General features: G+C 45.3%; 1 protein-coding gene and 1 long non-coding RNA gene across 5 annotated transcripts in view; one reads left to right on the top strand and one right to left on the bottom strand.

Annotated features, from left to right (window-relative positions):
- The first annotated feature begins 55 nt into the window (after positions 1-55).
- Positions 56-12,505, top strand: part of LOC118990642 (uncharacterized) — a 58,804-nt gene continuing 46,354 nt past the window's right edge. The window contains exons 1-2 of one of the 2 annotated variants that reach the window (XR_005067278.1): positions 56-151; positions 249-307. This is a non-coding gene — a long non-coding RNA (uncharacterized LOC118990642). Of the gene's footprint in view, positions 152-248; positions 377-12,505 lie in introns of those variants that run through there. The other variant, XR_005067277.1, reaches the window with a different exon arrangement.
- AGL (amylo-alpha-1,6-glucosidase and 4-alpha-glucanotransferase) overlaps positions 7,160-12,505 on the bottom strand; it is a 45,985-nt gene continuing 40,639 nt past the window's right edge. For all 3 annotated transcript variants that reach the window (XM_037051344.1, XM_037051343.1, XM_037051345.1), the window contains exons 32-34: positions 11,997-12,084; positions 11,747-11,880; positions 7,160-9,272 (exon numbers count right to left, since the gene is read on the bottom strand). In XM_037051344.1, coding sequence (XP_036907239.1) covers positions 9,155-9,272; positions 11,747-11,880; positions 11,997-12,084 — 340 coding nt within the window. In that variant the 3' untranslated portion in view covers positions 7,160-9,154. The remainder of the gene's footprint in view (positions 9,273-11,746; positions 11,881-11,996; positions 12,085-12,505) is intronic.

Genomic DNA, 12,505 nt, shown 5'->3' on the forward strand with positions numbered 1-12,505 from the left:
GGCGACAATGTCCGAGCTGAGCACACAGTACCAGGGCTTACCGGGGAGGAGTGTCAGCCGAGCCTGAATTGCAACTCCAGGCATGCAGCACTTTCTGAGGAGCTAAGTTCACATCAGCCAAGGCCTGAAGCTTAAAGAGAAGAAGAATCTAGTAAGGATTGCACCTTTGTGTAGTTTGTCCAGATCATCACATTTAGCTTTCACAACAGCCCCAGAAAATAGGCTTTGGTACCTGTGTTTTCCAGAAGGAGGAAATGAGGCTTTCAGACACTAAGTAGCTTACTGAAGGTCTCATGTCTGCTGAAAGGTAAGCCTGGCTTCAACCCCTAATTTGTCTGCTGGTAAAGTCTATGCTTTAAAACACCATACTTGGCTGTCATGGGAAGAAAAATGGTATAGAAAGGAAATGAGCGCAGTTCAGGAAAAAGGTGGCAGACAGAAAAAGTAGCCATGGGGGTAAGAAGTATTAGTAAAAACGGAGGTGTCTGCCCCGGAAGGAAGAGAGAAAAACGGCAGCCTGGGGACATGAGTCCAAAGACCAGCTTTGGCCTCCCTATGGAAGCAGATCTCAAAGTCCAAACCCTGGCACCCAGAGGACAGACAGGGGAGGACAGCCTATCAACAGAGGACAGACAGGTGAGGACAGCAGCCAAAAAGGACCATGCAGCTCAGTGGCAGCTAATTAGGGATGCCACATAACATTGAGGACATCTAGTTATATTGAAATTCCAAATGAACAAGAATAATTGTTTCATCTGTGCAATACTTGGCATATACTAAAAAATGTGCATTGTTTATCAGAAATTCAGATTTAACTGGGTAGCCTGTGTTTTTATTTGCAAAATCTGGCAACCCTGTTGAAAGCGTGAATGCATTATAACGTTGCACAATCACAGGTTTCCCATGGGGCCCCAGAGAGATTAAGACCCAATCAAATTATATCGGAACTGTTGATGCTGTTAGCTTTCTGTGCACAAAGTAACAGTCCCCAGTCTCTGTCTTCAGGCAGAGTCGTGGCTGGAGGCTTAGGGACTTCAATGGCTTAAGATTCAGTGAGAGCCAGAGGGTAAGGGCAGTGAGGGAGGAAGAAGAGGGTAAAAGGGGAATAAATGGGGATGGAAGGAGATTTGACTTGGGTGGTGAACACACAACACAACATACAGATGAGGTATTATAGAATTGTATCCCTGAAACCTGTACAATTTTATTAATCAATGTCACCCCCATAAATTTGATTTTAAAAGTCTCAGGGGAAAAAAAAAGAACAAATTGGAAGGAGAGTGGGGACTGGGGTGATGTTTTCAAAAGCGGTCTGTTCAAAACAGTGAAAATACCAAAAAAGGCCCGTGTTTAGGAAATGGAACCTCAGGTTTCCAGGTGCCTCGTGCGCTTTGACGATTGACTTGAAATCGCGGCTCCTGAGCGAGAAAAACCAGTTGGTTCCTTCAAGCTGCCCAGTTCATTGAGTCTGGCCTATTGTTGTTAGGTATTCAGGACAAGGAAAGAGTATCGACTTGTCCATCGTTAAGCTTTAAGAGGAGTTCATTGAGGTCGCATCCGGGTCACCGACAGTCTCCATGCGATCCTCTTGCTCTGAGATGGAGTGGTATTGTTGAAAGTTGTATGGAATATTTATCTGCTGGGTTTGAATGAACTGGCTTTTCGTGTCCTCCGTGAGCCAGGGGGGCTTCTGTGAGGCTTTGGCTGTTATGCAGACCCACTTAGTCTTCGAGTCCCCCAGGGTCAGGGGATGGTTTCATTGGAGTGAGGCCACCTGCTCCGTCTGTGCGTTCAGACCTGCGGGCGGGAATTTTCCTGGATGATTGGAACTCGCTGAGGCTGTTCCGGGCTTCTGTGGTTCCCCCGATGCTCTGAGTCCCTGTTTGGTGGACAAAGTCGGTGGTCCGGGCATCAAGGAATTGGTTTCCTGTCAGAGTCACAGCAAGTTGTAAACGGGGGTTTGGGGGATTCCCCTTTACCCGCTGTAGTGACCTGATAAAGTCACCGCAGGTTCCTTTGTGGGAGACTAGGAAAAAGGTGCATAGCATGTACTTGTGCTGCTACAGGCTGGTCGCGGGCCTCTTAAGTCTGAGAATGGTGACAGGTTGCATACGATTCCCGTGACATCGGGTCTCTAGTCACCAGTGCTGCAGTACACTTGACTGTGCAGTTTGTACGTAGTTGGACTATGCGGCTTACTAAATAGTTCTGGTTATCTGCCCTCAGGGCACATGCTGGGTGTCTTCCCGGCTGCCTTGTGGTTGAGTGGGACCACATGATGAGCTCTGGCCAATCAGCAGCAAGATGCTGGGTGTAATTCAGGGCCCTGGGATTGAATCGCACATTTGGGAGCCTCTGCAACTCTTTTTCTCTCTGCTTTTGAGCCTGGCCAGTTCACGACCATGGCTGCTCTGTCAGCCCGTATCCTAGACTGAGGAGAGGCAAAGCGAAGGCTGTGGCAATCTGCAATAGACACACAGGATGACCAAGAAGTAAATCTTGGTTTTTCCATGTCATTAAGATCTTGCCAAAAGCCCAACATATATTGATACATACAGAAAGTGATGGCCAGTGACAGGGTATGTTTTCACAAAACCCTGACTTTGGTGGCACCGGCTTAGGGGTAAAGTAGGCTGATTTTAGAAGCTGGACTAAGGATAATCTCTGTTACATCCTGGAAATACTTGATAAAACTGTCACCTACAATAACTTGGAAGTTAAATAGTGAACCTAGTGGGCTTGTAACTCCAGGAGAAGAGACTAGAAAACAGACGTTAAAAGGTGTTGCTGCCCCACCAAGTTTGACGGGTACACGGTACCTGGAATTAAGTAGATGATAGAAGGAGACGTGCCAGGAAAAGAGCAGTGGGTACAGGTGCCGGCAAACGGAGCTCACTGGGATCCAGTCAGTAAGGAGCCAGTTGCGTTTGTAAGATCGTCATTCTGGCAAAGAAACCAAGAGCGCGGACAGGGCCTAGAATGCCTCTTCGGCCTCCAGCCTTCGACGGGCAGGAGTTCAGTTCAGACACTGCTCAACCTGCACAGGAGGGATGTGTCCTCCACGCCCACTTCAGATAGAGCCAAGGAAGAGAACAGAGAAGGAAGGACCGTCCCCAGGAAGGTCAAGTCAGGGGAGACAGAGCACAGTGAACTGGGCAGCTCCTCTTAGAGAGCTAGAATTAACACCTAATTCAAGAAATAAGCGTGGTCGTTTCTGCTGCAAGGGCGCGGGACTTCCCAACATCTGCCCTCGCCCAGTGTCAGCCATGCATTTCCATTGATGCCCTCCCCCAGGCTTGTTTTTTTCTCAGTAACTTTCCACCTCGCGCTCTAAGCCAATGTCCGTTCTCTTTGAATTTGCCTGGTCTAGATATTTCAAAAAGTGTTACCGTACAATATCTGTCCTTTTGTGTTTGGCTTATTTCACTTGGCGTAATGTTTTCAAGGTTCATTCACGATGTAGTGTATATCTCCACTTCAGTCTTTTTTGTTCTGTTCTCATCCGCCCATCCATCAAAAGGCATGTGGCGTGTTTCTGCCTTCTGGCTGTTGTGAATACCTCTGCTGTGAACACTCATGTGCGAGTATCTGTTTGAGTCTGTTTCCAGTTCTTTGGGGTATGCGCCTGACAAGTGGAATTGGCATGTTTCATTTCTGGGGACCCGCCACAGCTCCCCAACATGGCCGAAGCGTTTGGCGTTTCCGTCGGCAATGTACGAGGCTTCCCATTCCTCCATGTCTTCAGCATCGCAGGTCATTTTCTGATAGCAATTAGAACCACTTTACTGGATGTGAATTGGTATCTCACTGTGGTCTTGGTTCGCATTTCCCTTGAAGACTCGTGATTCTGAGCATCTTTTTATGGCGTTATTGAACATTGGCATATATTCTCAAAGAAATGTCTATACGAGTCCTTTGCTCATTCTTGATTTGGGTTGTTTGGGACTTTTCGAATTGTGGGGGCTTTTATATACCCTGGATATTAAACCCTTATCACCAAGTCCAAGGTCATGATGATAACCCTTGGTTTTGAAGCTAGACTGGTTTTTACGGTGTCATTCATTCCACTAGGAGAGAGGGGTAGTGAACCGCTCAGTGTCCACGGCTGGGCATCATTAGTGCTGGGAGTCAGAGGTATTCAGGGGTGAATCACTCACCCAGAGCGCTGCACCCCGGTGAGGACTCCTCAGTGCTCTGTGCTCCCTTCTTACCTGGTGACCCAGGGAGCCAGCAGCCAGCCCGACCTCTGGTTCTGTGCCCCCAGGCTCCTGTCCATCAGGGGCCCAGCAAAGATCTGATTTTTATTCTTTCCAAGTACTGGCTTGATCTCTGGCGCCAGCTCCTTTCGGCTGGATGGGCGGACTCCTTGGTGACCTTCGTAAATGACTTCAGTGGTTCATAGAAATCTGGCGTCTGTGGGTGAAAGCCAGCAGAGAATCTGGCCGACTCAGTGAAGAATTTGTACCCAATGGGAAGAGCACACTCTTTTACAGGAGCCAGTGGGTTCTGTATTTGTGCTCAGCTGAAGTGCAAAATGAGCTGCAGTATTTTGGTTGAAGCTCTAAGCTCTCTGTCTGGGTCAGAATATACATTTACGTGTCTGCAAGTGGGTAGTATTTCCTTTCCTCCAGTTTAGATTATACGATTTCTTCAAAGCGATCTGTTTGGATTGGTTTAGAGATGAGTAAGCCTTAAGTAATTCCTAAAATTCCTAGAAATTAAAAAAAAATTGACCTTCTAGCCTTGGCTGGTGTAGCTCAGTGGATTGAGCACAGGCCTGCGAACCAAAGGGTCACTGGTTCCATTCCCAGTCAGGGCACAGGCCTGGGTTGTAGGCCAGGTCCCCAGTAGGGGGCACATGAGAGGCAACCACACAATGATGTTCCTCTCCCACTCTTTGTCCTTCCCTTCCCTTCTCTCTAAAAAAATAAATAAATAAAATATTTTAAAAATTGGTCTTCTAATAATTTCAGTGTGCTAAATGTATTATTATAGAAACGAATGCAAATGATTTAAGAATTTGAGCTCAGATTCCTCAGGTAAATCTTTGGCAAATGAGACTAGTTTAATGTTGCTGCACTTCTGAGTCATTCGCCTTAAGTGTAATGTCAGCATAATTTTTTATTCTACTTGGACATGGTTTTCCTAACTTTATATAGACTTACCACATAAGCTAGTATTGGGTCTACTAGGTGTTTAAGATTATGAAGAATGAAAATTTGTGTTTAGCCAAAGCGAATCATCATTCTGGCAAACTTTGTCTTCCACAGTACTTCTGTTTTGTAGTATGTAAGCTTGGACACAGTTACCATGATCTTTGGGTAACTTCAAATTGTGAGTCAATGCTAAGTGGCGTGGATTTTATTTAAGTACTCAGATCACTTCTAATTAAGACACTGAAACATTCAAATGCAGAGCATAATTTAAAGTTTGTATCATTTTACGCACTTCTTGCCTCGCATCTGACATGATACCGAGAGGCTGTATGTTTGGATCTGTCCATGAATGTGTTCCTTTCTGCAACTTCAGGAGGTGTGTGGCTATAGACAGCGTGGAGATGCATATTCATGAGCCGTGCTGGTCTGCCAAACTGCCGAAGCGTGACAAACGGTCACAACTGTCTAAACTCCTAGTTTCCTCTGTAAAGTAGAAGTGACTGTGGGTAGAAGCGGCGTCTGTGTTTGTGAATGAGACTCCACTCGGAGCCGCAGCGGCAGAGGGGCAGCTTTGTCAGCAGGGGGCGCGGGGCAGCCCGTGCCAATGTCAAGTGAGGTTTCGCTGGAGGAAAAGGAAACTCGGGAAAAACTCTGAATACACATTGGAGCCACAGAGGTTCTCAGACAGGGAACTGTAATCGCCACGGTGCAAGCTGGCTGCAGTGTGATGGATTTATTTATAAGATGATCAAAAGTTCAATAACAAATATCCTGATGCAAAACTGGAATTTGGTTTTGTCTGTGTTAAAAATGACAAAATCTGGGACTGCTTGTTTGCTCAGCCAAAGGTTAAAATTTGTGTTCCATCGGGATGATGTAAATCCACTGCGAGGAACTCTGAGTTCTTGCCTCCTCAAGATCAGACTTTGGGACATTAAAAGGGAAAAATAATTTGGAGAAACTACTGATTAAAGTAAGCTCAGACTCTAGGAGACAATGAGTTGACATTATCTGGAAAATTATAGAAAATTCTTTGTCACTAGGCGCTGACCTTGGTTCCTGATGACCACAGACCAGGGTATCAGCCCCTGGACCAGGTTTCAAAAAATACCAGGAGAGTGTAGAGTTGCCAACAGATCTATTTCTACATCGAAAGTTTATTTTGCTCTGAATGTCAACATGGCTACAAAATAAATGACCAAACAGCCTAAAATGCTTCCTTCTTTTTCTGCCCCACACATCCTCCAAAAAGATAAGGACCCCAAATAACAAGCCTTAAATAAATAGCAGACGTCCGCGTCAACACATGACTTCAGTGGTGAATAATGGAAGAAAAGCAAAGTACAGACCTTTAGAAAAGATTTTATTTTCTCGGCACACAGACGCAAAAACGACACCTGTCTCCCAGAGAGGCCAGGTGAAGACACAGCAGAAAGGAGTGAACGCGCACAGAGGTCATAGGTCCACAGACAGGACAGGTCTCGTGGCTCCTCCAGGATCTTTGAATCTTAATTAGAGACCACAGCACGCTGGTTAAACGGGCAAACACCCTTCTCACGTTAAAGGGGACACTGATTTGCATTCGTGAGAACCCGGGCTCAGAGCCCTTCCTCGTCCAACATGACTCCGGAACGTAGTGTTCCTCCTACGTGACTTTTAGTCTAGTGACATTATCCCTCTCAAGTCTGAAGCTGTTATTTTAAATACTTTGGATGAAATAGCCCTGGCTGGTGTAGCTCAGTGGATTGAGCGCAGGCCTGTGAACCAAAGGATTGCAGTTCGATTCCCAGTCAGGGCACATGCCTGGGTTGCAGGCCAGTTCCCAGCAGGGGGACGCATGAGAGGCAACCATACACTGATACTTCTCTCCCTCTCTCCTTCCCTTCCCCTCTAAAGATAAATAAATAAAATCTTTTAAATACTTTGGATGAAATAAGGCATGGCATGCCTTCTGAGACTTTACAGAGGAGCTTGCAGATTGCAACAGTGTGTTTTTATTCAGATTCCTTATTAGGAATATAACCATTTACTTTTCTAATGCAGCAACACAATGTCTTAAAAATTCAGAGGTGGGTTATTTGCCCTACCAGGGATACCCCCATATGGCTAGGTTTTAAAAATCGTCAACTCATTATTTATTATTAATTACTTAATGTATTTGTCACCTTTAGCAGCCAGCCAGCACTTCTCGCTTTTGTTAAATATGTCGGTTTTCAGTTCCTTTCCTTCCACCTTTTGTACTCGAAGTGGAAGCGGGAGAGCCAGGCTGCATAAACCCTGAGGACTAACGAATGTGCCTCTCTTCCCCCTGGAGGGTTAGAGAAGCTTGTGCTGCACGCTGAGCAGCGGAGAAGGGAGGGAGGTTTGGAAACCAGCTTAGAGATAGCAGTCAGATTACTGTGTTCGTAGGGCTTCAAGTGCTTCAGGCTGGGGAACCAGAAAGCTAAGCCTGTGCAAACCACTTCGAAAGTAGGCTCAGCTTTGAAGAGCGGCGTGCAGGCAAAACCCCTACAGTAAACCGCAAGCGCTTTCAGGCACGGGCATTTAACATCGGGGGCATTTAACATCGGAGGCATGTGCACATTTGTAGTGCCCAGGACTTTCGGTGTGTGTGCTTTTCTTCTTTATTTTTACCACTTAGTTGTACTTAGGGTGGTAGGGTGTCCGATCTCTGAGAAAGCATTACTATGCTGTCATGTTAACTGTACACCACTGAATAATATTATATAGTAATGGAAGGACCTCTGCAACTACTTCCTTTCAACTGAAAGTATAACAATCTGTTTGAAATGTTTTCTTGAGACAAAAACAGTAAGAGAGTAAAAAAAAAGAAAACTCCACCTAGAAAACAAATACTATTCAAAAATGTCAAATCACAAAAACGTTAAAAACCGTTTTTTGTTTTATGACTTTTTCAGGTTTAAGGTATCTTAAAATAACATGGAAAACTTTTCAAATTGATTTTATTGAATTCAAGATCACAACTGAATTCCTATCTGTATTTTCATTATATTAGGATTATTCTCAATGCTCCACGTGTCAATGGTAGTTCGTGGTGCCTAGGAACCAGAATCTACCATGATCCCTCAATGCCTTTTACACACAAACCAAAAATAGTTACGTTTTAGAAAATTAATATAGCATTTTTTTCTTTAAAGGTCTCATAACTATGCCAAACATTTTACATCTTAAAAATGTAAACGATCTCATAGTAGGGCACGGAAACAATACTAATTTTATAAAACTGTTTTCGGGAAATAAATTCCTAATGCTTTGTGGTGTTTCTCCTATGTCCTACACATTCTTAGCACAATTATGTTAAATATACTGATGTTATTCGTTACACGAAAACACATTAATGTATCAGTGAACAAATGAACGCACATGTGAACATCTGTGCCCCTCTTGTGAACGTAGGTTGGAGGTGGACACTCCCGCCACTCGGCACTCACTGCATGGTTACTGAACGCAGAGAGCGAGGTTGGAAGGTACCAGAGATACCGCAGTGAAGGGCGAGACCGTTAATTAAGCACAGCCGATTCAGGACGCGTTACTACTGAAGACAATGCGCACAGCAGAATTTAAAAATATTTTTCTAGTTTTTCTTTTTCTTCTCTTTATGCCTCAATCATCTTTATTGTTTCCCGTCTTTTCATTAGTATATCCTCATAATTTCATTTTCACTTTATGTCCAAATAGCAGATTCCATGATCTCTCTTTTTCAGACTCGTTGTTTGTAGGCATTTGAAGCGTTCTTACCGGTTTCCAAAGACAAACATCCCATTAGTCACAACGACTTTCTCTCTGACTTGAGTCAATGGCTCTTCATTAAATAAACATCGACGCTTTCACAGGCTTTTTACCCAAGTGTACGTCAGTAGTACATGAATGAGGTTTTCATCTGACTTGAGCTTGTGCATATTGAGCAATTACATTATATTATGTCCTTGCATCCGTAATACAAGAGACTGCGTACTTGATAAATAGCAGCGAACCAACTATAAGTCGTAGAGCGTTTCAAGAATGGTAGCGATCGACCAGGCTTGGGTCTCACAGCTGAAAGGGCAGTGCTGGCCGTCCTCGTTGGTCAGCTCCGGAAGGCCTTTCCAGGGGGACCTCGGAGGAAGGAAAGGTGTTTTAGGAGACACAGTCTGACACCTATCTGGCCCGGTTAACAACAGGCGAGGGACCCGGAGACTCTGCCCTTTTGTATAGAAAACAGTCACACACACTCACTTGCTGTAAAACCGGGTCTCTTGACGATGTATGTATAAAGAATTTAGATTGGAATTATTCTTTGATATCTGATCTTTGGGATTTAATCAAATACAAAGGCCTCCTTTTAGGTATTAAAAACCTACAAGGAACTACTATTCCAAGCAGTATGTAGATAGAGAGACAAACGTCTCTCTGGTCCAATTTTACTCCCTTTGGAGTAGGTTTGTGAGACTCAAATTATAATTTTTCAGAGACAGTAGGTTTGACATGGACATAACTGTGAAACTAACAGGAAGCAGTGAAGAAGCACAATTATGATTAGGAGAAAGGTGGCAGTTAAAAAGTTTATGAATTTCTGTACCGATTTCTTATTCTGTGGAACAGTACAGTTAGTATTTACTGTGCATTTACTATGTTCTTACACTAAAGGCTCTACATACATTTCCTCATCTTAATGCTCCCGGAAACTCAGGCAGGTACCACGATCATTCTTGTCTACAGGGGTTCATAGCGGTTAGATCTTGCTCTTAGAATAGAGTATTATTCTCATATCAAATTCATTCCCAATTTCAGTGTAAGCTCTTAAGTATAAAACAAATTTAAAAATACAGAACTGATTTTTTTACATGGGGAACACATTTCATTATGTGCTGTAACCCATGGCTACGTGACATATACTTTTCTGCAGCTATCAAATGTTTTGTAATAAAAATACGAAAATAATTCCGTCAGGTAAACACAGAGACAGTTTGAATAATAACTAATAATACCATCGGCTAGTCCTGTATTTCTAAAAACTGTCATAGAGGAATGGATGACACGGGAAACGCTGGTTTCCGAGTGTTGGGGCTACAGCGTAGGAAAGTGGCGGGCGATGGGGACTGTGTCCCCTTCCAGATTCCTGTGTTGCAGTCCCAGCCCTCAGGACCACGGGGTGACTTATGTGGATACAGGGCTGTGGCAGATGATACTGGTTAAGGTGGTGTGGGTCGCCCCTGCTCCAATATGACCCGGGTCCTCATACGCGGGGCCATCTGGACACAGGCACGCACACAGGGAGAAGGCCGCGTGCCGGCTGGATCGGCTGCCACAGCCGTGGAGCCTCCAGAAGCTGCAGGGAGGCGGGGGGGCCCTTCCTTTGTGCCTCAGAGGGAGCATGGGCCCCCCAACCCCCCCCCCCCCCCCNCCCCCCGCCTTCAGGCTTCCCGCCTTTGATGCCTGAGACTACGCCTTTCTGCAGTTCGGACGGCTCTGTTTGGGGAGCTGTCCAGCAGCGGCCCAAAGAACCGGTGGCTTCACCATCGCTGTGGACCGCAGCTGGGCACTGACCCAGCGGGCTGTCTGGAAGGGGGAGGGGAGGAACACAGAACCACAGGGCAGGGCTGGGCTCGGGCCAGCGAGATGGGACTTCGGGCAGGCTGACACACATCTGTGCAGCGTGGGGAGGGAGGGGCCAGCGGACGACAGTCATAATCATGGAGCAAGGTCATGGCGTGGGGCCACAGGTGGAGGTAGAAGGATGGTCCGTGCCGTACGAGGCGTCCCTACTCTCCAGGGACATAGGGAAGAACGAGAAAATAAATGCGAACAATGGGAAATCCCGGGGCCAGTTAAGGATGGGCTCCCGGAAGGTTCCTGTCACACAGACTCAGTCACACCCTCTAGCGACGCAGAAGCAGCAGCAGGTGGCGTTTGCTGCAACTGCGTTAGGAGCCAATGCAAGCAAACCCATGGCCGTTCGTGGTGGTGGATGCGAGTCCCTCGTGTTCTCGTAACAAAGGGGATACCACTTACGCGGTTCATGCATAATTATTCTGAGCAGTAAGATGTCCAGCTACTTAGGCTCAATCCAGAATTTGGGACTTTGAGAGCTTTTGGCTGAATGTTACCACTGTTTTAAGAAACACAACCAAAACTTACTTTTCTGCCAACAGGACAAGAGATGTGACAGGTAGGTTTGAAATAACAGTCAAAAGACCAACTGCGGTATTTTAATTATAATGGAAGCATTTCTGGAAATTATTTATCGACATATGTTGAAATCAATTAACTCAAAAGGCCCAGCCTGCCTACTTTCGGTTTTGTGTTTATTCTGTGGTAACCCAATCCAAAACTACGGTATCCGCTAACTTTTGAAATGAAAGACGATTTCACATGTATAAGTCACGCAGTAAAGGCTTTGAGTTAAAATAGATAACCTGACCTATGCAAAGGAAGGTAAAGATGACATCACAGAAACCACCGTGGTAATGAGTAAAGGTTCTGGATGCCCTTGGGATGACCAGTGTGCACAGGAGTGAATTCCAAGGAAACACCGCGTGCCTGACGGAGGAAATGCTGGTTCCGGGGCCCACACGCCCCTTACCGCTTACCTCTCAAGATGAACATAGTGCCGAGAAAGGACATTTTTAACCAAAAACACAGTCTTTGCATTCGCCTCTGGACCCATCAATTTCGAAAAATATAATTTTGCACGAAGAAAATACCCAACAGGCCACAGCCACTCCTAAAAAAAAAGATGATTTAATTAGTAAAGAAAAAAAAGAGCTGTGACTATCTAAAATTGTTTGGGGGGAAAAAAAACCCTGAAATGACACCGGAAAACTCAGAAAGTGTCCTCACCGGTCCTTGGTGATAGTTGAAGCCTTTCGCGAGGTTGTAGTTGTCGTTGTCCAAGGCGTTGTCGTACACGCCACAGTAAACCATGTCACTGGGGGATGAAGGACACTCGGGTTACAGAGACCAGACATCGCAGAGAAACCAGCAGAAACATTTTCAGTAGCAAAGGTAAGAGATACAAGCAGATTATTCTGCCTTCCAGTCTACAGAACAGGGCCGTCCCGCATTTAACCTCGTGTCAGAGCATACTGAGTTCAGAGCACCTTCCTGGTGGGTTAGGAGTGATGACCAGATGCTGCTGCTGCTATGGAAACCGCAAGATACTCGGGTGTCTTGCCTTCAAGGAGTTCCCCTGACACTGGAGGCTGGTAAAAGTAAATTAGGCCTCTAATAGATTTACAACACTGAAAATAGACACTGAATAACTTGAATTAGTGATTTTTATTTATCTTTAGAGGAGAAGGGAAGGAGAGAGGGAGAGAAATATCAATGTATGGTTGCCTCTCATGAGT

This window comes from Sturnira hondurensis, unplaced genomic scaffold (genome assembly GCF_014824575.4).
Source record: "Sturnira hondurensis isolate 20B ecotype Veracruz unplaced genomic scaffold, ASM1482457v3 Scaffold0007217, whole genome shotgun sequence".
Taxonomy (NCBI): Eukaryota; Metazoa; Chordata; class Mammalia; order Chiroptera; family Phyllostomidae; genus Sturnira; species Sturnira hondurensis.